We start from the raw sequence: 25,251 nt of genomic DNA, 5'->3' as shown, positions 1-25,251 counted from the left end.
GGGTCAGTGAGGTGCTACACCAGCATCACGGGTCAGTGAGGCACTACACCAGCAGCAGCACGGGTCAGTGAGGCACTACACCAGCAGCAGCACGGGTCAGTGAGGTGCTACACCAGCAGCAGCACGGGTCAGTGATGTGCTACACCAGCAGCACGGGTCAGTGAGGCACTACACCAGCAGCAGCACGGGTCAGTGAGGCACTACACCAGCAGCAGCACGGGTCAGTGAGGTGCTACACCAGCAGCAGCACGGGTCAGTGAGGTGCTTCACCAGCAGCACGGGTCAGTGAGGCACTATACCAGCAGCACGGGTCAGTGAGGCACTACACCAGCAGCACGGGTCAGTGAGGTGCTACATCAGCAGCACGGGTCAGTGAGGTACTACACCAGCAGCACGGGTCAGTGAGGCACTACACCAGCAGCAGCACGGGTCAGTGAGGCCCTACACCAGCAGCACGGGTCAGTGAGGTGCTACACCAGCAGCAGCACGGGTCAGTGTAGCACTACACCAGCAGCAGCACGGGTCAGTGAGGTGCTACACCAGCATCACGGGTCAGTGAGGCACTACACCAGCAGCAGCACGGGACAGTGAGGCACTACACCAGCAGCAGCACGGGTCAGTGAGGTGCTACACCAGCAGCAGCACGGGTCACTGAGGTGCTACACCAGCATCACGGGTCAGTGAGGCACTACACCAGCAGCAGCACGGGTCAGTGAGGTGCTACACCAGCAGCAAGGGTCAGTGAGGTGCTACACCAGCAGCAAGGGTCAGTAAGGTGCTACACCAGCAGCAGCACGGGTCAGTGAGGCAATACACCAGCAACACGGGTCAGTGAGGTGCTACACCAGCAGCACAGGTCAGTGAGGCACTACACCAGCAGCAGCACGGGTCAGTGAGGTGCTACACCAGCAGCACAGGTCAGTGAGGCACTACACCAGCAGCAGCAAGGGTCAGTGAGGTGCTACACCAGCAGCAAGGGTCAGTGAGGTGCTACACCAGCAGCATGGGTCAGTGAGGTGCTACACCAGCAGCACAGGTCAGTGAGGCACTACACCAGCAGCAGCACAGGTCAGTGAAGCACTACACCAGCAGCACGGGTCAGTGAGGTGCTACATCAGCAGCAGCACGGGTCAGTGAGGTGCTACACCAGCAGCACGGGTCAGTGAGGTGCTACACCAGCAGCACGGGTCAGTGAGGTGCTACACCAGTAGCACGGGTCAGTGAGGTGCTACACCAGCAGTAGCACGGGCCAGTGAGGTGCTACACCAGCAGTAGCACGGGTCAGTGAGGTGCTACACCAGCAGTAGCACGGGCCAGTGAGGTGCTACACCAGTAGCACGGGTCAGTGAGGTGCTACACCAGCAGTAGCACGGGCCAGTGAGGTGCTACACCAGCAGTAGCACGGGTCAGTGAGGTGCTACACCAGCAGCAGCACGGGTCAGTGAGGCACTACACCAGCAGCACGGGTCAGTGAGGTGCTACACCAGCAGTAGCACGGGGCAATGAGGTGCTACACCAGCAGCACGGGTCAGTGAGGTGCAACACCAGCAGCACGGGTCAGTGAGGTGCTACACCAGCAGCAGCACGGGTCAGTGAGGCACTACACCAGCAGCACGGGTCAGTGTAACACTACACCAGCAGCACGGGTCAGTGAGGCACTACACCAGCAGCACGGGTCAGTGAGGCACTACACCAGCAGCACGGGTCAGTGATGCACTTCACCAGCAGCAGCACGGGTCAGTGAGGTGCTACACCAGCAGCACGGGTCAGTGATGCACTACACCAGCAGCAGCACGGGTCAGTGAGGTGCTACATCAGCAGCACGGGTCAGTGAAGCACTACACCAGCAGCACGGGTCAGTGAGGTGCTACATCAGCAGCAGCATGGGTCAGTGATGCACTACACCAGCAGCAGCACGGGTCAGTGAAGCACTACACCAGCAGCACGGGTCAGTGAGGTGCTACATCAGCAGCAGCATGGGTCAGTGATGCACTACACCAGCAGCACGGGTCAGTGATGCACTACACCAGCAGCACGGGTCAGTGATGCACTACACCAGCAGCACGGGTCAGTGAGGTGCTACATTAGCAGCACGGGTCAGTGAGGCACTACACCAGCAGCACGGGTCAGTGAGGTGCTACACCAGCAGCACGGGTCAGTGAGGTGCTACACCAGCAGCACGGGTAAGTGAGGCACTACACCAGCAGCACGGGTCAGTGAGGTGCTACACCAGCAGCAGCACGGGTCAGTGGGGTGCTACACCAGCAGCAGCACAGGTCAGTGATGCACTACACCTGCAGCAGCACGGGTCAGTGAGGTGCTACACCAGCAGCACGGGTCAGTGAGGTGCTACATTAGCAGCACGGGTCAGTGAGGTGCTACACCAGCAGCACGGGTCAGTGAGGTGCTACACCAGCAGCACGGGTCAGTGAGGTGCTACACCTACAGCAGCACGGGTCAGTGAGGTGCTACACCTGCAGCAGCACGGGTCAGTGAGGTGCTACACCTGCAGCAGCACGGGTCAGTGAGGTGCTACACCAGCAGCAGCACGGGTCAGTGATGCACTACACCAGCAGCACGGGTCAATGAGGTGCTACACCAGCAGCAGCACGGGTCAGTGAGGTGCTACACCAGCAGCAGCACGGGTCAGTGAGGTGCTACACCAGCAGCAGCACGGGTCAGTGATGCACTACACCAGCAGCACGGGTCAATGAGGTGCTACACCAGCAGCAGCACGGGTCAGTGAGGTGCTACACCAGCAGCAGCACGGGTCAGTGAGGTGCTACACCAGCAGCAGCACGGGTCAGTGAGGTGCAACACCAGCAGCACGTATCAGTGAGGTGCTACACGAGCAGCAGCACGGGTCAGTGAGGCACTACACCAGCAACACGGGTCAGTGAGGCACTACACCAGCAGCACGGGTCAGTGAGGCACTACACCAGCAGCACGGGTCAGTGAGGCACTACACCAGCAGCAGCACGGGTCAGTGAGGCACTACACCAGCAACACGGGTCAGTGAGGCACTACACCAGCAGCAGCACGGGTCAGTGTGGCACTACACCAGCAGCACTGGTCAGTGAGGTGCTACACCAGCAGCAGCACGGTTCAGTGAGGCACTACACCAGCAGCACGGGTCAGTGAGGTGCTACACCTGCAGCAGCACGGTTCAGTGAGGCACTACACCAGCAGCACAAGTCAGTGAGGTGCGACACCAGCAGCAGCATGGGTCAGTGAGGCACTACACCAGCAGCACGGGTCAGTGAGGCACTACACCAGCAGCACGGGTCAGTGAGGCACTACACCAGCAGCACGGGTCAGTGAGGCACTACACCAGCAGCACGGGTCAGTGAGGTGCTACACCTGCAGCAGCACGGTTCAGTGAGGCACTATACCAGCAGCACAAGTCAGTGAGGTGCTACACCAGCAGCAGCACGGGTCAGTGAGGTGCTACACCAGCAGCAGCACGGGTCAGTGAGGCACTACACCAGCAGCACGGGTCAGTGAGGCACTATACCAGCAGCACGGGTCAGTGAGGCACTACACCAGCAGCACGGGTCAGTGAGGCACTACACCAGCAGCACGGGTCAGTGAGGTGCTACACGAGCAGCACGGGTCAGTGAGGCACTACACCAGCAGCACGGGTCAGTGAGGCACTACACCAGCAGCACGGGTCAGTGTGGCACTACACCAGCAGCACGGGTCAGTGAGGTGCTACACCTGCAGCAGCACAGGTCAGTGAGGTGCTATACCAGCAGCAGCACAGGTCAGTTTGGTGCTACACCAGCAGCACCGGTCAGTGAGGGGCTACACCAGCAGCACAGGTCAGTTTGGTGCTACACCAGCAGCACCGGTCAGTGAGGGGCTACACCAGCAGCACGGGTCAGTGTAGCACTACACCAGCAGCACGGGTCAGTGAGGCACTACACCAGCAGCACGGGTCAGTGAGGTGCTACACCAGCAGCACGGGTCAGTGAGGTGCTACACCAGCAGCACGGGTCAGTGAGGCACTACACCAGCAGCACGGGTCAGTGAGGTGCTACACCAGCAGCAGCACGGGTCAGTGAGTCACTACACCAGCAGCACGGGTCAGTGAGGTGCTACACCTGCAGCAGCACGGTTCAGTGAGGCACTACACCAGCAGCACAAGTCAGTGAGGTGCTACACCAGCAGCAGCACGGGTCAGTGAGGCACTACACCAGCAGCACAAGTCAGTGAGGTGCTACACCAGCAGCAGCACGGGTCAGTGAGGCACTACACCAGCAGCACAAGTCAGTGAGGTGCTACACCAGCAGCAGCACAGGTCTTTGAGAATTTACAGCAGCAGCACAGGTCAGTGAAGCACTACACCAGCAGCACGAGTCAGTGAGGCACTACACCAGCAGCACCGGTCAGTGAGGCACTACACCTGCAGCACGGGTCAGTGAGGCACTACACCAGCAGCAACTTGGTGCCAAGTCATGTGGGAATAATAGGAAATGACATTGCAGACGAAGCTGCAAAACTTGCAACTAAGAGAAGAAATGCATTTTACATACTACAGAGTCTATCACAGATTAAGAAAGTAATTAGAAACAGAGCAATGCAAAAGATGAACAGTGACCACAACACAGCAGTTGCAACATCAGGATCTGCGGGTTGGTACAAGAATTCAACCAACTACGAACCACTTAGTTTGATGAAAGGGAGCAGTAGAGCAACAGAAGTGCACTTACATCGCATCAGGCTTGGATACCCATGTTCATGGGAAATAGGCTTACAGGTTCTGGAAGATGAGAGGAAATGTCAACACTGTGGAGAAATGCCCGACAGACCACTGGAACATTATCTAACACAGTGCACAGTTACAAACCCATTAATATTTCAACTTAGATTCAACAGAGCAGAAGTTTTTAAACACATATGGCAAAATCTTACTAAAGCGACCATACGAGTCATAAATACTCATAATCCGCCCAAGTAAAACAGAAACAAGCAACACTTAGTGGGCCAGCCAGAGGCTTAGGGCCCGCGCAGGAATATCCCTGCAAAAAAAAAAAAAAAAAAAAAATCAGCAGCAGCACGGGTAAGTGATGCACTACACCATGCAGTAGCACGGGTAAGTGAGGTGCTACACCAGCAGCAGCATGGGTCAGTGAGGTGCTACACCAGCAGCACGGGTCAGTGAGGTGTTACACCAGCAGCACAGGTCAATGAGGCACAACACCAGCAGCACGGGTAAGTGAGGCACTACACCAGCAGCACTGGTCAGTGAGGCACTACACCAGCAGCACGGGTCAAAGAGGCACTACACCAGCAGCAGCACGGGTCAGTGAGGCACTACAACAGCAGCAGCACTGGTCAGTGAGGTGCTACACCAGCAGCACCTTACAAGCAGAACTTATTGCGGAAGGAGGAAAGAATCGAGGCAATTACGGAAGCACCATACTGTCCCCAGAGCTCAAAGCGGCAGCTAAGAGCCTTCGTGAGAACAAAGAGATAGTCGTCAGGAGAGGTGACAAGTCGCCAATATACGTCATTCTTGAAAAAGACGAATATCTGGCGAAAATGAACCTCATTCTCTCTGACCAAACTAAATTCCAAAGGGTAACGAAGGACACTATAGCCGAATTGAAAGCAAAGGTCAACAAATTGATTGAAACTGTGAACGCCAAGAAATTCGGACTCCACCTGCCAAAAATTATTGGGGAATATAAGCCTGGATACGCATATGGAAATGTCAAGACACATAAGCCTGGAAACCCACTTCGGCCAATCATCAGCCAGATACCCACACCCACGTACAGATTGGCAAAGCGACTCAATGGCTTGCTGACTCCTTATGTCCCTTGCATCTTCAGCCTGAAGTCTCTAAAGGAATTTGTTGACTTACTGCGGGGAACACGGGCCACAGGGATAAGAGCTTCGTTGAACGTAGAATCACTGTTTACCAACGTACATGTGGATGAAACTATCGGGATGATAGCGGATAGTGTATCGTGATCTGGCCTGTACTCCTCTTGACATACCAGAAAACATTCTAAGGAAACTACTCCAAGCTTGTACTAAAGAAGCACTCCTTCTTGAGCCCGGATGGGCACATGTATAAGCAAGTAGATGGGGTCGCCATGGGTTCTCCCCTAGGTGTCCTGTTTGCGAACTTCTACATGGGTACTATCGAACAAAAGGTCTTAGTCGACATGAACTTGAAACTGGCCATATACTGCAGGTATGTTGACGACATTTTTACACAGGTACTTGATGTCAGACATATGCAGGAGCTGAAGGAGGCATTTGAGCGGAATTCTGTGTTGCATTTCACCTACGAGATAGTGAAGGACGGGAAGCTGCCCTTTCTAGATGTAACACTCATGGAAAGGAGCGGAGGTTTCCACACTGCAGTCTACACTAAGGAAACAAACATAGGAATGTGCCTCAACTCTCCTGTGACTGCCCATACAGGTACAAGAGGAGTGTCGTTAACGCTTATGTCGACCGTGCTCTCAGCCACAGCTCAGGATGAAAGCAAGTCGATGAAGAACTTTGTAGGGTAAGGCAGATCCTAGTCAACAACGGCTTCTCCAATGGTTTCGTTGAAGACATCATAAGAAGGAAAGTGAAACGCCATGCAACCTCTGAAGAAACCACTAACACAACACCTGTATCCCCTGTTAGACTATTTTACAGGAACTTCTTTTCCACAGCTCATAAAATGGAGGAAAGGGTCCTGAAAGATATTGTTAATAGAAACGTTATCCCTACAGACAAAAATCAGAAGATACAATTGACGATTACTATAAAACCAAGAAAACGGCCAACCTACTCATGAGAAACTCTCCAGACACAAAGCAGAACGCTTTAAAAGAGACCAATGTCGTCTATGCCTTCAAATACCCACTTGGGGACTGTAAGCCTCAAAGAATTCAGTATATAGGCAAGAGAACAACATCTCTTTCCAGGCGATTAACGATGCATAAGCAACAGGGCTCCATTAAGGAACATGTAATCTCTTCCCACAACCAGACCATCACCAGAGAAGTCTTAACAAACAACACAGAAATCATCGATAGATACAGCGATAGCAGGCGGCTAGATATTTGCGAGGCACTACACATTAAGAAGTCGACACCAGCAATCAACAGCCAATTAATGCACAACTATATTCTACCCACGTCAAGACTTCGCACCAATATAGAAGCATCAAGAAATATTGGCTAATAGGCCCTTTGCAGTTACTTCCATTCTTCCCTTTAACTTACAAAATATTATACCCATTGTTTCGTGTTCTGTCTCGTGTTGAAAGTTTGTTTTCACCTCATCCAAAACTGTTGTAACATATCTCCTCACCCAAATGCAGGTATAAAAAATCGAAGATGTTTAAGCTCTGTTCAGTTATAGTTGTGTGTGTGTGTGTGTAAACTAAAGTCTTTGAAAATGAAATAAGTTTTACGAAACGTTGGTGCATAGTTGGTGCAATCGTTTATGTCACCTCTATTTTTATAGAGAGTGATGATGTTTGCCTCTCTCATGTTTTGTGGCACCGAACCCTCCCTCCAGCTCTGGCATAGAAGTTCACGAAGCTCAATTTTAGCTGTTCCTCAAGCGCATTTGAGAACTTCAGGCGAAATGCAGTCATCTCCTGGGGCCTTCCCTGAGAAAAGTGAATCCAGTGCTTTCTCAACTTCTTCCACAGTCGGTTCAAGGTCAATTTTTTCCATGAGTGGGCAGGCACTCGATTGCGTCCAGGACCTCTACGCTGACAAGGTTCTCTCTGGAGTAAAGTTCGGAGTAACGTTCCACCCAGTGATTCATCTGCTGATCAATGTCTTTAATGATCTCACCAGTGCCTGACTTCAGAGAAGCTGTCATGTTTTGTGTAGGGCCTGTTTGATCCCTTCGTACATGCCTCTTATGTTGCCGACGGTGGCTGTGGTCTGGATGCTGGAACAAAGTTGGAGCCAGTAATCCAGGAGCCAGCATAGCCCTTGCAGCTTGTTAAACTCTACTGCTGGCAGTACAGAGGGCCTGTAGATTCCTTTCTGAGGGCAGGATCTTGCAGGTTGAGAGTGCTCGTCTCTTTTCCTCTACGAGAGGTAACAGGTCCTCTACACTGGCCTCGAACCAGTCTGCTGACTTGTTTTGCCTCTTATCGAAGGTGGATATGACAGTGTTGAAAATGGTGCCCCTGATGTGTGACCACCTCATACATGCGATATTGCAGGGTGGTTCAGGTAGGGCGTTTTCTAGCACTGCATTGAACTCCTCCACCTCGTGAGGATCATGGGTCTTGTTTACGTTAATGAGTGGTCTTCCCTTCTTTGCTCTGCGGATTTTCCAGGTTTGGAACTCTGGAAGCTGTGGGTCAGTTTGACGCTTCTCAGATTGCTACACTTCATAAGCACAAGGTCGAGTTGGTGCCAGTGCTTAGACCTTGGGTGTCTCCAGGAAACCTTGTGCAGGGGCTTGTCTTAGTCGACCAAATGCAGATGAGTCATTTAGGATGGGAACTAATTTGATCTGATTGATTGATTGATAAAGATTAAGGTACACAAAAGGTGGCACGGGCATGAATAGCCCGTAAGTGGTGGCCCTTTTGAGTCATTACCAGTATCAATAGATGATACTGGAGATCTGTGGAGGTGCGACTGCACCCTGCGTGACGGGAGATGTCTCCGGAATTTGATCTGCCCAAAGCCCTGACTCATCCTTTGGTCAAAGGAGGTCTATGCGGTCGGGAGTACCATATTTTTTCTTGTTATTTGTTAATTAATTTAAATTAGAGAAATTCATGTTGCCATTCATTATTGTATTTTATAATATATCTGGTTCAAGTACCTATGGAATTACCATCATTTTGAATAGGAATCCAGTCACTTTAAGTGACTAAGTGCATATGTTTACTTTTGTTAATTATCCTTAAAATTAAGTTTGGCAACCAGCCAATGTCAGCTTGCTTGTCGGAGGTCAGAGAAAAGTTTGATCAGTGTTGTCTGGGCGATCAGCGAGGAAGGGTGGACACTTCCCCAAGGGAAGCCAGGACATTGTGGCTGGGAGGGTCAAGATGTGTAAGGTAAAGTCGCTCTTTTGAAGTTCAGTGCAGTAATTCTTAAGTTCATAATCATTGCTTCTAGCTAGGGATATTTGAGTTTTAGGGAGTGTTCAATTATTATTTTGCATAATAAATAATTATTGAAGTGATTTCTATTGTTTAGTCAATATTCCCTAATTGCATTTATATATCTTTATTGTTGAATTCACGATCCTGTGTATTTTGTGCTATTGTCCATATGTTATCCAGTAAGTCTTCTGTGGGCCTTACAAGCACCCTTTAGTCTATTTAATATATTAGTCCCTTTTGTTGATTTGTACCGCACTTAACGTAAACTCTCCCCCACTTCAACTATAATACGAATGTCCTTTCTTGAACACTTTACTAATTGTCTGTTTCCTGCTCCGCAGTCAGTTAGGGTAATTATTCAGTGGGTTTTGAAGTCAGGTGGTGGCAGCGTTATTAAAGTCTCTAGTGAGGTTGCTTGCAACTGATAAGTACAGTGTCCTTGTTTTGTGGCGCCTTGATGATCAACCATCACGCCGGTCACGGTCAAGGCGTTGGACCGAGGTTACAGTAAAGAATAAAACGGCGTACAAGAGAATCGTTATATAACGGCCAGCATTAACCATGAATTGAAGGTTGAGGCTGGTAACCGTTACATTCGGGTTCCAGACACTCCTGCTGGAGATTTTAGGAGACTGTTCCCGTAGACTATTCCTGCAGACTTCATGGAAACCTGGAAACATTTCCTGGAAACTCTTCCTACAGACTGATCCCAGAGACATTTCCAGAAACTCTCGCCTAAGGCCTATTCTGGAGGGTCTTTCGGGATTCCTTTTCTTAAGATTTCTGTCGAGACTCTTCCTGGAGAGTTCCTGCAGAGATTTCTTAGAGACTCTTCCTGGAAGCTTTCCCTCCAGGGCATATTTCTAGAAACTCTGGAGACTCCTCTATGGTGCCTTCTGTAGATACTTCTAGGTAGTCTCTTCCTGGAGACTTCATAAACTTCTCCCGTGCTCTCTACCCGAAGACTGTCTCTGGAACTCTGGGTGGAGCGGCACATAAGAGTGACTATAACAGTGGTGGGCGGTGAGCACCGTCAGCCTCACACGACGTTACTGTCATCGTGCCTCCAGACAGGAGTGTACGAGCATTAGTGAGAGGGAAATACAAATAGTTCTAGAAAAAGTGGTGATATGCCTTAAGGAACTCTAGCATTTTTCTTTGGCAGTGTTAATTGATTGATTGACGATGATTAAGCAATCATAAGAGGCGGCACGGGCACGAGTAACCCTTATGGTTAGTGTTGAGACGAGTTACAGGCTGTGTGGTGCTCCCTAGTCTCCCCATCCACACACACACACACTCAGAAGCTCTTCATCCTTCTCCCCAAAACCATTCATCACCCCAGCTCTAAACCAAGACACTCTTATCCTCTCGCCTCATCCACCACAACTTCCCTACTCCCTCAATGCGGGACTCCCACCATCCACTGTTTCATCTTAATTTAGTCTCTCGCCCAGTCAGCCATCGCTTCCAACAGCCTTCCGGAAACAGGTCAATATCAACAATTCCTCGAGAATGTTTCCGTCCTTTTTATTTTTACGCTTCGAGTCTCACCAGCGGATTTAATGGATGCCTCGAGTCACTCTCAGTTCAGGTTATTATCTAATGTGTGATTCACTCAACAGCACTCACTTAACAGTTCGATACACGACATGGAAGGCAATATGTTACACTGGGAGAGGTGGACAGGGTGTTGGGGTCGCCGGCCAGCCACAGCACCCTAGGAGTTACCTCCTCTTACTGGTAATCGATGAACGTCTTGGACACGATCTCATGAAAAATATTCCAGGAATAGATAGGCCAGGTGAGGCCACGGCAGGTGAGGTCACGGCAGAAGAGGTGACTGCAGGAGAGGTCACAGCAAGTGAGGTCACAGCAGGAGAGGTCACAGCAGGGAAGGTCATGGCAGGAGAGGTCACAGCAGGTGAGGTCACAGCAGGAGAGATCACTGCAGGAGAGGTCACAGCCGGAGAGGTCACAGCAGGTGAGGTCAATGCAGGAGAGATCACTGCAGGAGAGGTCACAGCAGGAGAGGTCACAGCAGGAGAGGTCACTGCAGGAGAGATCACTGCAGGAGAGGTCACAGCAGGAGAGGTCACAGCAGGTGAGGTCACTGCAGGAGAGGTCACAGCAGGAGAGGTCACAGCAGGAGAGGTCACTGCAGGAGAGATCACTGTAGGAGAGGTCACAGCAGGAGAGGTCACAGCAGGAGAGATCACAGCAGATGAGGTCACGGCAGGAGAGGTCACAGCAGGTGAGGTCACAGCAGGAGAGGTCACATCAAGTGAGGTCACTGCAGTGTAACGGGGGGTGGGGGGAAATAGCTCTATCTTGTCCATTATTCCACCCCCCAGTTAACTAACGAGGCCGGGATGTGTCACAACGGAAAGGTTGATGATATTCTTGAGAGATATAAGAATTTTGCACCAAGATTGTAATATTTTGTTGAATTATCTGCAGGTGTCTTGCAAATTGTCTATACAGTATACCTAGGTCATAAAAGTATTTGTGTGTACGTCTGATACCATACTACTTGTGAGGGAGGAAATGTATATGTTTACCTCTCAGAATGTTTGGTAATATGTTTATTTGTGATGTGTGTATATGTATATATTAACACGTTGTACTGAACGGGGTGAGAATAGCTTGAGCTACCTCATCCCTTTGTGTGTATTTTACCTCAATAAACTTATTTCAATTTCAATTCAATTTCAATTGCCACAAACGTATAAGAGAAAACGAGAGGAAAGAAATGAAATGTGAAGTAATTAGTGAGGGTTTGGGGTGAGAGGGAGAGAGGTGGGAGGAGCGAGGAGGGTCATTAGTTGAAAGTGAGAGTTTAGAGAGGGGTGGAGGGAGAGGTGTAGATAGGTAGAAGGAGAAGAGTAGATAGTAGAAGTAGAAGAGTAGATAGTAGAAGAAGAAATGCTGCCACCATCCATTCATGATCATTACATACAAGACAAGGAATGGAACTTGCCTGTATCAAAATATTCTCAAAAGATGTTATTACCAGTTCATTATTAGTATGTTCCCTCTGTACCATGTATCAACTCCAAACATGTACTCATTTATATCATGAACCCAGTAACCACAGAGGCTTTCTCAAATCCTCAACTCAAAGCTCTAGGGAACAAAGTTAAACACAATTTAAATAATAAATTCATAATTATATTTCACATGAAGTATCATAATTTGGCCATTCAATTAAAATGTTCCAGTTTAATATGCAAAGTGAGTCATCATCCAAGAATTCGAGAACCCTACAACTTGACTGCCCCTGATCATCACACAACACTTGTAAAACACGACAAGTCACCTTACTGTTCACTCACCAAGTGTGTCTGCCTATAGCTGGATAGAGAGGGGGGGGGGGGGGTCTGTAGTTGACAGAGACTCCCGCCCTGCCGGTCGACAGCCTTCCTGCTAGGCCGTCTCTTCTGCAATCCTGACTGCCGTTCTGTCTGTTAATGCCTCATGCTGGATAGCTCTCCGAGTTTATATTGGGGAACCTAGTAGCTAACTCCGCCCACAAGTAGATAGCCTCCGGCACTACCAAGCCACTCCTTAAACGTCGGCATGTTTGAAGGCTACCAGACTACAATTATAAGCTTAGCGGAAGCAAGGTGAAATTCTCATGATCTGACCTCAGGTCACTTGAGGTCATTAACGCTTTGAGGTGTGAGATCTCAGGCAGACAACTGGCGCCTCTCAGATCCTTGTCTGTGACTCATGTACTCTATATATATTTTAAATAACCTAACCCAAACACTTTTACAGTGTTACATCTCCCCTTCTCCCCGAAAATAAAGTTTTTGCAACACTGCTAAAGCAAGCTAGCTGTGTGCGACAACTTTATTAACGAAAAGAATACATCCTAGCTAAACAAATATACATCATCCTACTCTAAAAAATGAAATATGTAGACAGACGTCCATTGTCTCTGGCTGGGCGACGTCACTGCTTGGTCTTGTAGATAATCCTGTACCACATTTCTTCAACACAACTGCCTCCGTCGCTTCTCCGTCGTTAACGCACAACAACCCTTGGTCAACCCGAAAGCCGTTACTACTTGAACTGCGCACAGGACCGTGGAATTCGGTTGTCCCAGCTGATCTGTAATTGGCCCTACGTCAGTCACCATGAGAGACGTATATTGGGGTTCTTCACAGCTATAGGGACTACAAGTTTCGAGACCTTCATATAGTTGCCAACAGTAGAAATCCCATCCTACTCTTCTTCCTCCCTGTTGCTCCAGCACGCCTCCTTCAGAGAGCTACTTCTGACAGCCACATCAAGTCCGCATGACACAGGAAGAATCACTCAACAGAGCAACAAGCTTGCAGGAGGGGCGGCCAGTTAAGGCAAACGATCCTGTCTTGCAATTACGCTCCCTGCAATGATGCTGATACCAGCAAGGGACACGAGGCATCGTGTCTCACTCAGCTTGTCTTATCTTCTCTTCTTTCTTCTCTCTATTTCTTCTCTCTTCTTTCTTCTTTCTTCTTTCTTCTTTCTTCTCTCTTCTTTCTTCTCTCTTCCTCCTCCCATGGGTCTTAGACAAGCGACCTGGGGTCCATTGGGGGTCTGTCCGTCCTGGGGTCCATCCTGGGTAGACCGATGTTGGTGGGACAGACTGGAGTCGTTGTTGCTCCTCTTCCATCATTACTGGGTCGTCTGGGGTCGTCTGCAGAACGACCTGGGGTCCACTGGGTAGACCAATGTTGACTGACCGAGAGGGCTGCATCTTGGGGTCCCCTGGGGTGGTGATGGTGGTGGAGCCGTGACCTCCAGGTAGTGGGCTGGTCGTGGTGGTGGTGATTAACGCCCGTGAGTGTGGTACACAGCAGCCGTCTCCCTCTTCTGTATATGCGTCGCGCCTCTCCTCTCTTCTGGCTCCCACCTGTGGGTGAACAGAAAGGCGACAATATCGTGCTCCCAAGATATGTTATGTGACCCTGTAGTTTGTATAGGGTTACACAGTCCAGTCATACCGCTCTCCTCCTGGCAACAACTACACTTAAATTTTTTTAAAAATAATCCAATTAACTCTGAATGATACTGACTTGGTGGAACATAAGACAGTAACAGAGGAAAGTTAGAGAAGAGAGAATAAGGTCATCACTACTTTTAACTTGTCACACAAAAAAATCAAAACTAATAGACAAAACACTAGCCTAAACTTAACTATACCTTTCCTAATCTTAAGTACATAATTAACCGTTACTCCCACCCTTAATCTACAGCCACCTACGTGACCCAGAGTGTCTCCCTAGCATCTCCGCCGTTCAACAACTCCAAACTGTTGCCACACCTGTGACCAGACTATCTAACGTCGAGCGTCCCCAACGTGAAGTCTACTGACATACTAAGCCTCCCCCTAGCATGCTGTACAAGACCAGTACACCTCGGGTTATTGCGTTCAAATGGAGTAAAACAGTCGATCGCAATAATCTGAGCAGAACCACTACTTAAAAACTACACCTGCCACTCCCCACTGACCTGGAGACCAGCGGTGGCTGGGTGTCCCCGTGGGACATGCGAGGTCACCTGTCACACTCAGCTGACCTGCACTACCAACACCGCTAAGTTCCAAAATCGCCAAATCTTATCACTAACATTAATCACTACACACGCAAGTTCTGGTGAACATTCCCTGAACACCACAAAACTCACAAAATCACTAAACCACAACACTAGAGAATCACAATCTCCTAACCTGAAAGCTCGCTAAATCGCGAAAGTAAAACACCTGTCAAGATCTCCCTGATAGCGCCTGAGCGGCAAAAAGACACGTGGGACTGAACAATGTTAAAAGAACACCAACTACCTACAACATTGTTCAACACCGCTGCCAACATTGTAACGGGGGGTGGGGGGAAATAACTCTATCTTGTCCATTATTCCACCCCCCAGTTAACTAACGAGGCCGGGGGAAACAGCTCTCTCTAGTCCGTTATCCCGTCCCCAGTTAGCTAACTATTCTAGAGCACTCCCAGAGTTCCTAAGGCAACCTCTCTGGTTCAACCCCTTGTAACCTAGGTATTCGACTACCTAGGTGCTAAGACTACAAGGCGCCGTCACTTGATCAGTTACCCGAAACTCTAGAGAGAACTCTAGAATACAGAATCATTGCCACAAACGTATAAGAGAAAACGAGAGGAAAGAAATGAAATGTGAAGTAATTAGTGAGGGTTTGGGGTGAGAGGGAGAGAGGTGGGAGGAGCGAGGAGGGTCATTAGTTGAAAGTGAGAGTTTAGAGAGGGGTGGAGGGAGAGGTGTAGATAGGTAGAAGGAGAAGAGTAGATAGTAGAAGTAGAAGAGTAGATAGTAGAAGAAGAAATGCTGCCACCATCCATTCATGATCATTACATACAAGACAAGGAATGGAACTTGCCTGTATCAAAATATTCTCAAAAGATGTTATTACCAGTTCATTATTAGTATGTTCCCTCTGTACCATGTATCAACTCCAAACATGTACTCATTTATATCATGAACCCAGTAACCACAGAGGCTTTCTCAAATCCTCAACTCAAAGCTCTAGGGAACAAAGTTAAACACAATTTAAATAATAAATTCATAATTATATTTCACATGAAGTATCATAATTTGGCCATTCAATTAAAATGTTCCAGTTTAATATGCAAAGTGAGTCATCATCCAAGAATTCGAGAACCCTACAACTTGACTGCCCCTGATCATCACACAACACTTGTAAAACACGACAAGTCACCTTACTGTTCACTCACCAAGTGTGTCTGCCTATAGCTGGATAGAGAGGGGGGGGGGGGGGGGGGGGTCTGTAGTTGACAGAGACTCCCGCCCTGCCGGTCGACAGCCTTCCTGCTAGGCCGTCTCTTCTGCAATCCTGACTGCCGTTCTGTCTGTTAATGCCTCATGCTGGATAGCTCTCCGAGTTTATATTGGGGAACCTAGTAGCTAACTCCGCCCACAAGTAGATAGCCTCCGGCACTACCAAGCCACTCCTTAAACGTCGGCATGTTTGAAGGCTACCAGACTACAATTATAAGCTTAGCGGAAGCAAGGTGAAATTCTCATGATCTGACCTCAGGTCACTTGAGGTCATTAACGCTTTGAGGTGTGAGATCTCAGGCAGACAACTGGCGCCTCTCAGATCCTTGTCTGTGACTCATGTACTCTATATATATTTTAAATAACCTAACCCAAACACTTTTACAGTGTTACAGCAGGAGAGGTCACTGCATGAGAGGTCACTGCATGAGAGGTCACTGCAGGAGATGTCACAGCAAGTGAGGTCACTGCAGGAGAGGTCACAGCAAGAGAGGTCACTGCAGGAGAGGTCACAGCAGGTGAGGTCACAGCAGGGAGGCCACAGCAAGTGAGGTCACAGCGGGAGAGGTCACAGCAGAAGAGGTCACAGCAGGAGAGGTCACAGTAGGTGAGGTCATAGCAGGAGAGGTCACGGCAGGAGAGGTCACAGCCGGTGAGGCCACAGCCGGTGAGGTCACAGCAGGAGAGGTCACAGTAGGTGAGGTCATAGCAGGAGAGGTCACGGCAGGAGAGATCACAGCAGGAGAGGTCACAGCAAGAGAAGTCACGACAGGAGAGGTCACAGTAGGTGAGGTCATAGCAGGAGAGGTCACAGCAAGAGAAGTCACTGCAGGAGAGATCACTGTAGGAGAGGTCACAGCAGGAGAGGTCACAGCAGGAGAGATCACAGCAGATGAGGTCACGGCAGGAGAGGTCACAGCAGGTGAGGTCACAGCAGGAGAGGTCACAGCAAGTGAGGTCACTGCAGGAGAGGTCACTGCATGAGAGGTCACTGCATGAGAGGTCACTGCAGGAGATGTCACAGCAGGTGAGGTCACAGCAGGGAGGCCACAGCAAGTGAGGTCACAGCGGGAGAGGTCACTGCAGGAGAGGTCACGGCAGGAGAGGTCACGGCAGGAAAGGTCACAGCATGAGAGGTCACAGCAGAAGAGGTCACAGCAGGAGAGGTCACAGTAGGTGAGGTCATAGCAGGAGAGGTCACGGCAGGAGAGGTCACAGCCGGTGAGGCCACAGCCGGTGAGGTCACAGCAGGAGAGGTCACAGTAGGTGAGGTCATAGCAGGAGAGGTCACGGCAGGAGAGATCACAGCAGGAGAGGTCACAGCAAGAGAAGTCACGACAGGAGAGGTCACAGTAGGTGAGGTCATAGCAGGAGAGGTCACAGCAAGAGAAGTCACGGCAGGAGAGGTCACAATAGGTGAGGTCACGGCAGGAGAGGTCACAGCCGGTGAGGTCACAGCAGGAGAGGTCACGACAGGAAAGGTCACAGCAGGAGAGGTCACAGCAGGTGAGGTCACAGTAGGTGAGGTCACAGTAGGTGAGGTCACAGCAGGAGAGGTCACAGCAGGAGAGGTCACAGCAGGAGAGGTCACAGCAGGAGATGTCACAGCAGGAGAGGTCACAGGAGGTGAGGTTACAGCAGGTGAGGTCACAGCAGGAGAGGTCACAGCAGGTGAGGTCACAGCAGGAGGGGTCACAGCATGTGAGGTCACAGCAGGTGAGGTCACGGCAGGAGAGGTCACAGCAAGAGAGGTCACAGCAGGAGAGGTCACAGCAGGAGAGGTCACAGCAGGAGAGGTCACGGCAGGAGAGGTCACTGCAGATGAGGTCACATCAGGTGAGGTCACAGTAGGTGAGGTCACAGCAGGAGAGATCACGGCAGGAGTGGTCACAGCAGGAGAGGTCTCGGCACGAGAGGCCACAGCAGGAGAGGCCACAGCAGGTGAGTCAATGAGAGGCGTCAGTGTTCCCAACGCAGTATGCAAAGATTCATTTGTGTTCATTTACATACGAACCTCATTGTTGTTCATATTCACCTGGAGGAGATGCAATCCTTGTCACATTGATGGTCACCCAGGAGGTGCTGGACCAACCTGGTTGTAGTGGATGTGTTGGCCGGCGGGCCGCCCTAAGCAACAACCTGTTGGACCAACTTATCTCGATCTAGGCTGTTGGATATATGTCGAGCCTGGCCTCAGGTCAGGTTCGGGGAGTAGACGAACTCTTGAAACCCTCTCGAGGTATGCAGTCCTTATCACTATGATGGTCATGCAGTCCTTGTCATCACTGTGGAAAATATATAGCATATATTAGTGATGGTCTAGTATATTATCGAACAAGGAGCACATAGTCCATGCCTGGCTGTTCTTAGAGCTTAGAGGACAGTGTCTTCTTCAACAGCAGGAATGCTCCATTATATGACGCCAGCAGACAGAGGTGCGTCTGTAATGGTTCCTTATCGATTAGCAAAATAAATTAAGATTGCCATAAACATATTATGGTAATAATCGGGAATAAATGATGGTAATCAATAGCTAACTGTTTAACGAAACCCATTTGGTTTGGAGGGTAGAAATAGCTTAAGCTACATCTTTTCAGATGTATTTCACTACCTCTATAAACTTTCTTGAACTTATTTGGTAAACACGAGTAAATAACTAATGTTTAAAACGAGCGGGCACCAGCGGCCAAATTCACGAATGTACATACGAATGTTTTTCCTTCTTAGCACCTTCGTAACGGCTACGTCGGTATTCAGTCTTAGTAAACCTTTGTAAGTTTGCTCCGACGGCTAAGGTTGCCCTCGACCACTCGTAGCTTCACATAAACTGGATATAACTCAATTTTTCTCTACTACACAACACGGAGGATCGATTTTAATATAAACAAAAGATTTGAGTTGGCGGATCTCGTGAAGAGGAGTCCTACGTGTTAGTTATATATGCATTCTCTGCTTAAAACTTGTAGTAAATATGTCTTTTATGATTTTACAATTAGTTTTATAATAGCAAGATATTTCACCAATAGTTATTAAGTAAATAAACACTGGTGAACATGAAATATGAGAGAAGGTGGGAGAATTTACTATCACCAAATACCCCATTGCACAAATGATGTTAGTTAAAAAGGGTAAAAACTTCAAAAACTTCTCTCATTGAATACTTAATTAAACCTATAATTATGACTGTATGAACTATTATAACCTGTTAAAAAATGAAAGGGGGGAAGTAGGGGTCCAAGACCTCTTCCTATTACACAATTTGGCTGTGTGTAACAATAAGTAATTTATTTATATACCAGAAGGTACATTGGGTTTGTGAGGATACATAGCACGGTGTTCACATTCTTGTAAAGCCTCTAGTACGCGCAGCGTTTCGGACAGGTCCTTAATCTAATAGATAAATTTAAGTCGGTAAATTCTAGCAAAATTCATAAAATGATAACAGGAACATTGCAAGAAAAAATTGAGATGAGAGAGATTAGTAGGTATATTAAAGCACATCGGTAGCTCTGATTGATTGCATTGACAGCTTGATTGGTAATTTAACAAAGACTAATAGGCACAATACAGCAAATTGATAGTACATATAGAAGACAACAATGATCACAATGGTACAGTTGTTTGGATTATGTACATAAAGATTGAGGGATTGCGTAGCACTAGATACAGTGCAATTTTAAAGCAGAAGGTAGGAAACTATGAAGATGAAATTAGGCACTTTTTGGTTTTGTTATTCAATGAGGCAAATCTATATAAATAAAAATGAAAATGTTTGTTAGTTCAAAATCGCTAATCTCCGAAAGTTCTTCACCGATTGCTTTGAAATTTTCACACAACGTTCCATTCGCATACGAGCAGGTTTTTATATACAGATTATAATGCTGTCACGTCTGTGAAGGAAAAAAACATGTTTTTTTGAACAAACTGTTTTTCATGTGAGAGAAATCTTCGAAACCTCTTTACCGATTGCTATGAAATTTTGACACGTCGTTGCATTCGAATAGGCGCGTGTTTCTATATACCTACTATATACATGCCTTACCTGTGATCGGAGAAAACATGCGCGTTTTGAAAAACCATCGCCATCTGTTGGAAGTAAGAGCAACACACGCTGTAATTTCCCAAAGTTCTTCACCGATTGCTTTGAAATTCTGACACAACGTTCCATTCGAATACGCGCGTCTTTTTATATACCTACTATATAGATGCCATCCCTGTGGCGGGTAAAAACATGCGTTTTTAAAAAACAGCGCCATCTGTTGCACATAATAGCAACATGCACGCTATAATTAATATGTCACGAATTCCATTTCAATGTTTCCGATTGCATTGATAAATTTTATTTTCATAGATTTCGATTTATTTGATTTTTTATTGAATTATTTTGTGACATTGTGTTGGAATTGAGCTGTGTTGTTTTTCTTACCGTTCATTTTGTTAGTATAAGTATAGATTCCACACCTGTTACAGGTAAAACTATGCATTTCTTGAAAAGCAGCGCCATCTGTTGCATGTAAGAGCAACACACACATGCTATATTATATGTTACAATTCCATTTCAATGTTTCTGATTACATTGATAAATGGAATTTTCATAGATTTTGATTTATTTTCATTTTGATTTAATTATTTTTTTTGAGAATTGCGTTGGAATTGAGCTGTGTTGCTTACCATACCGTTCATTTCGTGAGTATAGTTTAGTTTTTTCTTTTTCATATCTTTATTTCATTTTTAACTGTTTTTCTTATATTTCAGTGATGGAAACATCAGATCACTTGATGTTCCCAACTTTCTGATGGGAACATCAGACCATTTGGGAAGGCATCAGACGAAGGAGTAGGGAATAGTGGGGGTTGACAAGGGGACGGAAGTGAGAAATGATGGGGAGGATGAGGGAACAAGGGAGGGGGTAATGGTGGGGAAGGACGAAGGGACGGGGAAGTTTGGGATGGTGGGGACGAGGGTATTGGAGAATGGTGGGGAGGACAAAGGGACAGGGGAGTAGGGCATGGTGGGAAGGAAGAGGAGACGGTGGAGTAGGGAATGGTGGGGAGGACTGCAGGACAGGGAAGATTGCTGTGGCTCAGTAACGCACATGCGTTGCTGAGCCACAGCAACGCGTGGCTGGGTACTGCTAGTGTTTAATATAGTCAAATATAGGAAATATATGAATAAAAATGAGGCAAATAGAGAATTTTGAATAAAGCACAATGTAGGAATCTATGAAGATGAGATTAGGTACTTTTTGGTTTTGTTTTTGAAAGAGGAAAAAGTTGGACAGCTTTTCAAATCATTAGGGGGCGAGTTCCATAGACTAGATCCCTTTATTTGCATAGTGTTTACACAGATTAAGTTTGACTCTGGTGATATCAAACCTGTTAAAACATTGATGCAGGTATTTAAGTAAAAAATATAATGAAAGAAATATTACTGGTTTATTTTTATTCTATCTTTTTGTACAGTGTATCCAAAGAAGTGGAAAAAAATTAAGACAATGCACAATTTATTGAATGATTCAAAATAAATATGACTATTACATATCAAAATGAGATCTTGATGATCCATCGTTAACATGATTTAATAAGGATAATACAAGTTATAATTTAACATCTTTACTACTCATTTTGTTTATTAAGAAACTTGTGAATACACAGCAATGTGCTGCTACCCTATTCTATATGGAAGTTTACACAGTGTAAGTAAAAAACTAGTTATAAGTTCATCTAATACTCCCATCTCACAGGATGGTTAGGCATACATGGAATCAAGGGAGAAAATACCAGCCTCAATACAAAAAACAAATCAAATCTGACTAAACAACAACTTTACGATTTTCACAAGAGGTAAGCACTGAATCATGGAAACATTATATTATAATTACTCTTACCAGTTTCTATAAGACTCCCCTCAAACAATGTATTTTTTTTTAACTTGCTAAGGAAAACACAGCTTAGGATGGGGAGCCGGTGGCCGAGCGGACAGCACGCTGGGCACGTGATCCTGTGGTCCTGTGCTCGATCCCGGGAGCCGGCGAGAAACGATGGGCAGAGTTTCTTTCACCTTATGCCCCTGTTACCTAGCAGTAAATAGGTACCTGGGAGTTAGTTAGCTGTCACGGGCTGTTTCCTGGTGTGTGTGTGTGTGTGGTGTGGAGACAAAAAAATAGTAGTAGTAGTAGAAACAGTTGATTGACAGTTGAGAGGCGGGCTGAAAGAGCATTTATTATTATTAACATCTTTATTGACAAAATTAATTACAATTTTGCCTAATCTGATGATTTTGATAAAGTCTTATTAAAGTGAGGATAATGCTGGTATTCACTGTCACGCAGGACAGAGGGTCATACATAAGACAATAGGTCTAAACTGTAGGCCGACGTACATATATATCACGGTTACAATCAATGTTTTAATGTATGGATATGTGAAAACAAATTTCTATTGTGCACTGCCACACAAGGGCAGGGATGGGTTCATAAGTGATGCACCTTAGAAGTAATATAAATAAAAATTGTTCTTCATTCTTTAAAATGGACAAGCAAATTTTGGATAAATTGTTAGGATGTCGTCCAGAACACTTGAGTCAATAAAATAAAAAAAAATAAAAAATAAAAATGTTTATTTAGGTAAGGTACATACATAAAAGAGATTTTACAAAGAGTGATGGATTTATAGTTAGGGCTAGTACATACAATGCCTAAAGCCACTATTACGCAAAGCGTTTCGGGCATAAAAAACTTAAATGACTAAAGCTTAATACTAATTGAGCATAAAGAGTAAAATGAAAACACGGAATGAAAACATAGCTGAAAAAGCAGCACAAATACAATTCTGTCGACAAACAGCGCTCTTTAAAAAAAACAGACATTGGTTGACATTAGACGGGTAAGGTAGGTTACAGGGAATTTATTAGGTATAGCTTCGTTTTTATCTTAAACTGGTTGAGAGAGGTTACACTGAAAATAGTTACACAGTTGGTGGTACAAGAGGCCAGGAGGTCTAAAGTCCTTTACGGTTTCACATTCAACGATATAATGTTCTAGTGAATGCATTAAAGATTGAGACGAAAGAGCAGAGCTCAACCCCCCGCAAGCACAGCTAGGTGAATACAGCAATGTGCTGCTTCCCTATTCTGTATGAAGGACTACACAGTGTAGATCAAAAACCGGCTACAAGCTCATCCAATATCCCCACCTCACAGGACAGCCAGTCATACATGGAATCAGGAGAGAATAAGAAATGTAAGGCTGATCTATTAGCCCCCACTGGCATAATCTGGGTACAGCACAAGAATATTTTCCAATATTCCTGAGTGTATGAAGTAATTACGGAGCTCATAGTATCTCATACCATTTGGTATGAAGTCACTGATAACAGGGCAATCACACATATAGTGTTAGAGAGTATGTCCTCTCAAGTAGGACTGAAAACAGATATTTTCTCACCCACATGGTTATAAACCCATGGAACCGCCTACCCGCTGAAGCCGTAAAGACCAAAATCCAGCTAGAAAAAAATCATTAGAACAATTGGCAGGACTTAACAAGCTCCCGGTTTTTGTCCTCGTCGAGGCCACTATATAGTTAGTGGCACTTGGGTAAATTTAGGTAAATATATACGTAAATAAATACCATCTCTTCTCAAATCTTGGGCGCGACAAGGGAATCCATACACTATCTCTTAGAATTACGCAGGTATACAAGAAAATGTAACATTTGTTTACTACAATGTAGGTGCTGACTGTACAAGTTGAAAAAAACATAGTTTTACTCCGAAATGTACTAATTTTATAAGAAAATTCGACGTAAATAAGCAGCAAGTGGTCACGGATAAGCTCCGATATGCCAGCGTCGTTATTGGCTACAGCTGTAAGATAAAAAATATTACCTTCTCTCTGATTGGCCAAGCTTAGTGACATCTAGCGAGACCTAAGTGAACTACTTAAAAATCTTCATAAGTTTACTTTTCTAAATCGCCCTCTGGCGCGTTTAAGCCGGCACTTAGGAACCTTCGTAGCACACATACTTACGAAGAAATACATGGAGTTTCGTGAATCTTGGTCCTGTCTCCCGCCTCATGCACGCCATCTGGGTGGCGTAGGGGTGCACTATGTCAGCCACCAACCCGTTCTCGCAAATTTAATAAGTCAATATTGACTTATTAGTTGCGTGCATAGGTGACATACTAAACATAATAGTTTCCCCTTGAAAAGCTTCATAGAAAACACCGACCTTACCTAACCTACTTAGTATGTTAAAATAAGCATCTTATAGCTTCGTAATTACAATTGTTACTTAACCTATTATAGGTATAGGTTAGGTAATAATTGTAATTACGAAGCAATAAGATGCTTATCTTAACATACTAAGTAGGTTAGGTAAGGTCGGTGTTTTCTAAGAAGCTTTTCAAGGGAAACTATTATGTTAAGTATGTCACCTATGCACATATTTAATAAGTCAATATTGACTTATTAAATTTGCGAGAACGGGTTGCAGCCACTATCAAAACAACATCACAGTCAAGAACGCCACAGTTGCACGCTACAAAAATAAGCTGCTTATCTACCGTGTGGTGTAGTAAAGTAAATCATATAAACATTACATTATCAAGGACACATGGTTTATAAGGAAGAAAGTGACCAACATGTGTCTAAAACTATAACTTGAGCAGTGAAACACAGTGCAGCTAACTGCCTCACCGGCTCGATTATAGCGACGAAACTAGACGAGACATTGAAGTGTTGTAGGGGCCAAACATTTTGATTGAACTCTTAAAGTTTACCGCAATAGATTAAAAAATATACGATAGTGATTGCCACTCAGTTTGGAGTAGAGAGGACAAATAAGGTGAAACACCTACAGCGCCCCGGGTTGCCAGGGGTGTAAGAAGAAATTTCTCTCGCTGTTAGAACATTTAAAACAAAAAAATAGTGTCCAAGTGCTACACCTATTTATAATAGAAGTAAACAGCCAGTTAAAAAAATGCAATTGAACACTAAGGGAACTTACTTAAGTAATGTATACAGGACACGAACCCTGGCAGGAAGTGGACATAAGAGCCAGCCCGGGCCGACCATCACTTCCTCAAACAAGCCAAAAGGTGACTGGGTCTGCTGGCGGGTAAGTCGAATAAGCTCGCCTTAAGCTTTTTTTTATATTATTTTGTTTTTATTTATATATTCAAGAGTTCTTCTATTTTTGTAGAGCCACTAGCATACACAGGGTTGCGGGAACGCCCTAAATTGTAATTTTCCCTGGAATACGACCCGCCAAATCGTTTAACAACCAGGTACCCATTCATTGCTCACAACTAGGTGTGTACTGCTGGGTGAACAGAGGCGTG

At 46.5% G+C, this 25,251-nt stretch overlaps 2 protein-coding genes across 2 annotated transcripts; one reads left to right on the top strand and one right to left on the bottom strand.

Annotated features, from left to right (window-relative positions):
- Positions 1-10,867: 10,867 nt before the first annotated feature.
- LOC138369614 (sperm acrosomal protein FSA-ACR.1-like) lies at positions 10,868-11,398 on the top strand. The gene has a single exon (XM_069333036.1). It carries the CDS (start codon positions 10,868-10,870, stop codon positions 11,396-11,398), a length of 531 nt encoding a protein of 176 aa, XP_069189137.1.
- A 5,036-nt stretch (positions 11,399-16,434) lies between these two features.
- LOC138369612 (keratin-associated protein 10-2-like) lies at positions 16,435-19,990 on the bottom strand. Its single transcript, XM_069333035.1, has 3 exons — positions 19,953-19,990; positions 18,619-18,726; positions 16,435-17,725 (listed from the first exon to the last, which is right to left on the bottom strand). Exons 1-3 carry the CDS (start codon positions 19,988-19,990, stop codon positions 16,435-16,437), a joined length of 1,437 nt encoding a protein of 478 aa, XP_069189136.1.
- Positions 19,991-25,251: the final 5,261 nt, after the last annotated feature.

The sequence above is a fragment of the Procambarus clarkii genome, chromosome 29, assembly GCF_040958095.1.
Source record: "Procambarus clarkii isolate CNS0578487 chromosome 29, FALCON_Pclarkii_2.0, whole genome shotgun sequence".
Classification (NCBI taxonomy): domain Eukaryota; kingdom Metazoa; phylum Arthropoda; class Malacostraca; order Decapoda; family Cambaridae; genus Procambarus; species Procambarus clarkii.
Note: the sequence above shows the minus strand (reverse complement) of the source record. Positions and strands in the feature narration are given on the sequence as shown.

What these genes read in the sequence shown, in the direction of transcription:
- LOC138369612 (XM_069333035.1), bottom strand. Translation starts at nt 19,990, where the DNA reads ATGGTTTTTCAAAACGCGCATGTTTTCTCCGATCACAG. An exon ending in CATGTTTTCTCCGATCACAG is followed by an intron (nt 18,727 to 19,952) that starts GTAAGGCATGTA and finishes GTTTATGTGAAG; the next exon opens with CTACGAGTGGTCGAGGGCAA. An exon ending in GCTAAGAAGGAAAAACATTC is followed by an intron (nt 17,726 to 18,618) that starts GTATGTACATTC and finishes CCTCATCTGCAG; the next exon opens with TGACCTCTCCTGCCGTGACC.
- LOC138369614 (XM_069333036.1), top strand. Translation starts at nt 10,868, where the DNA reads ATGAAAAATATTCCAGGAATAGATAGGCCAGGTGAGGCCACGGCAGGT.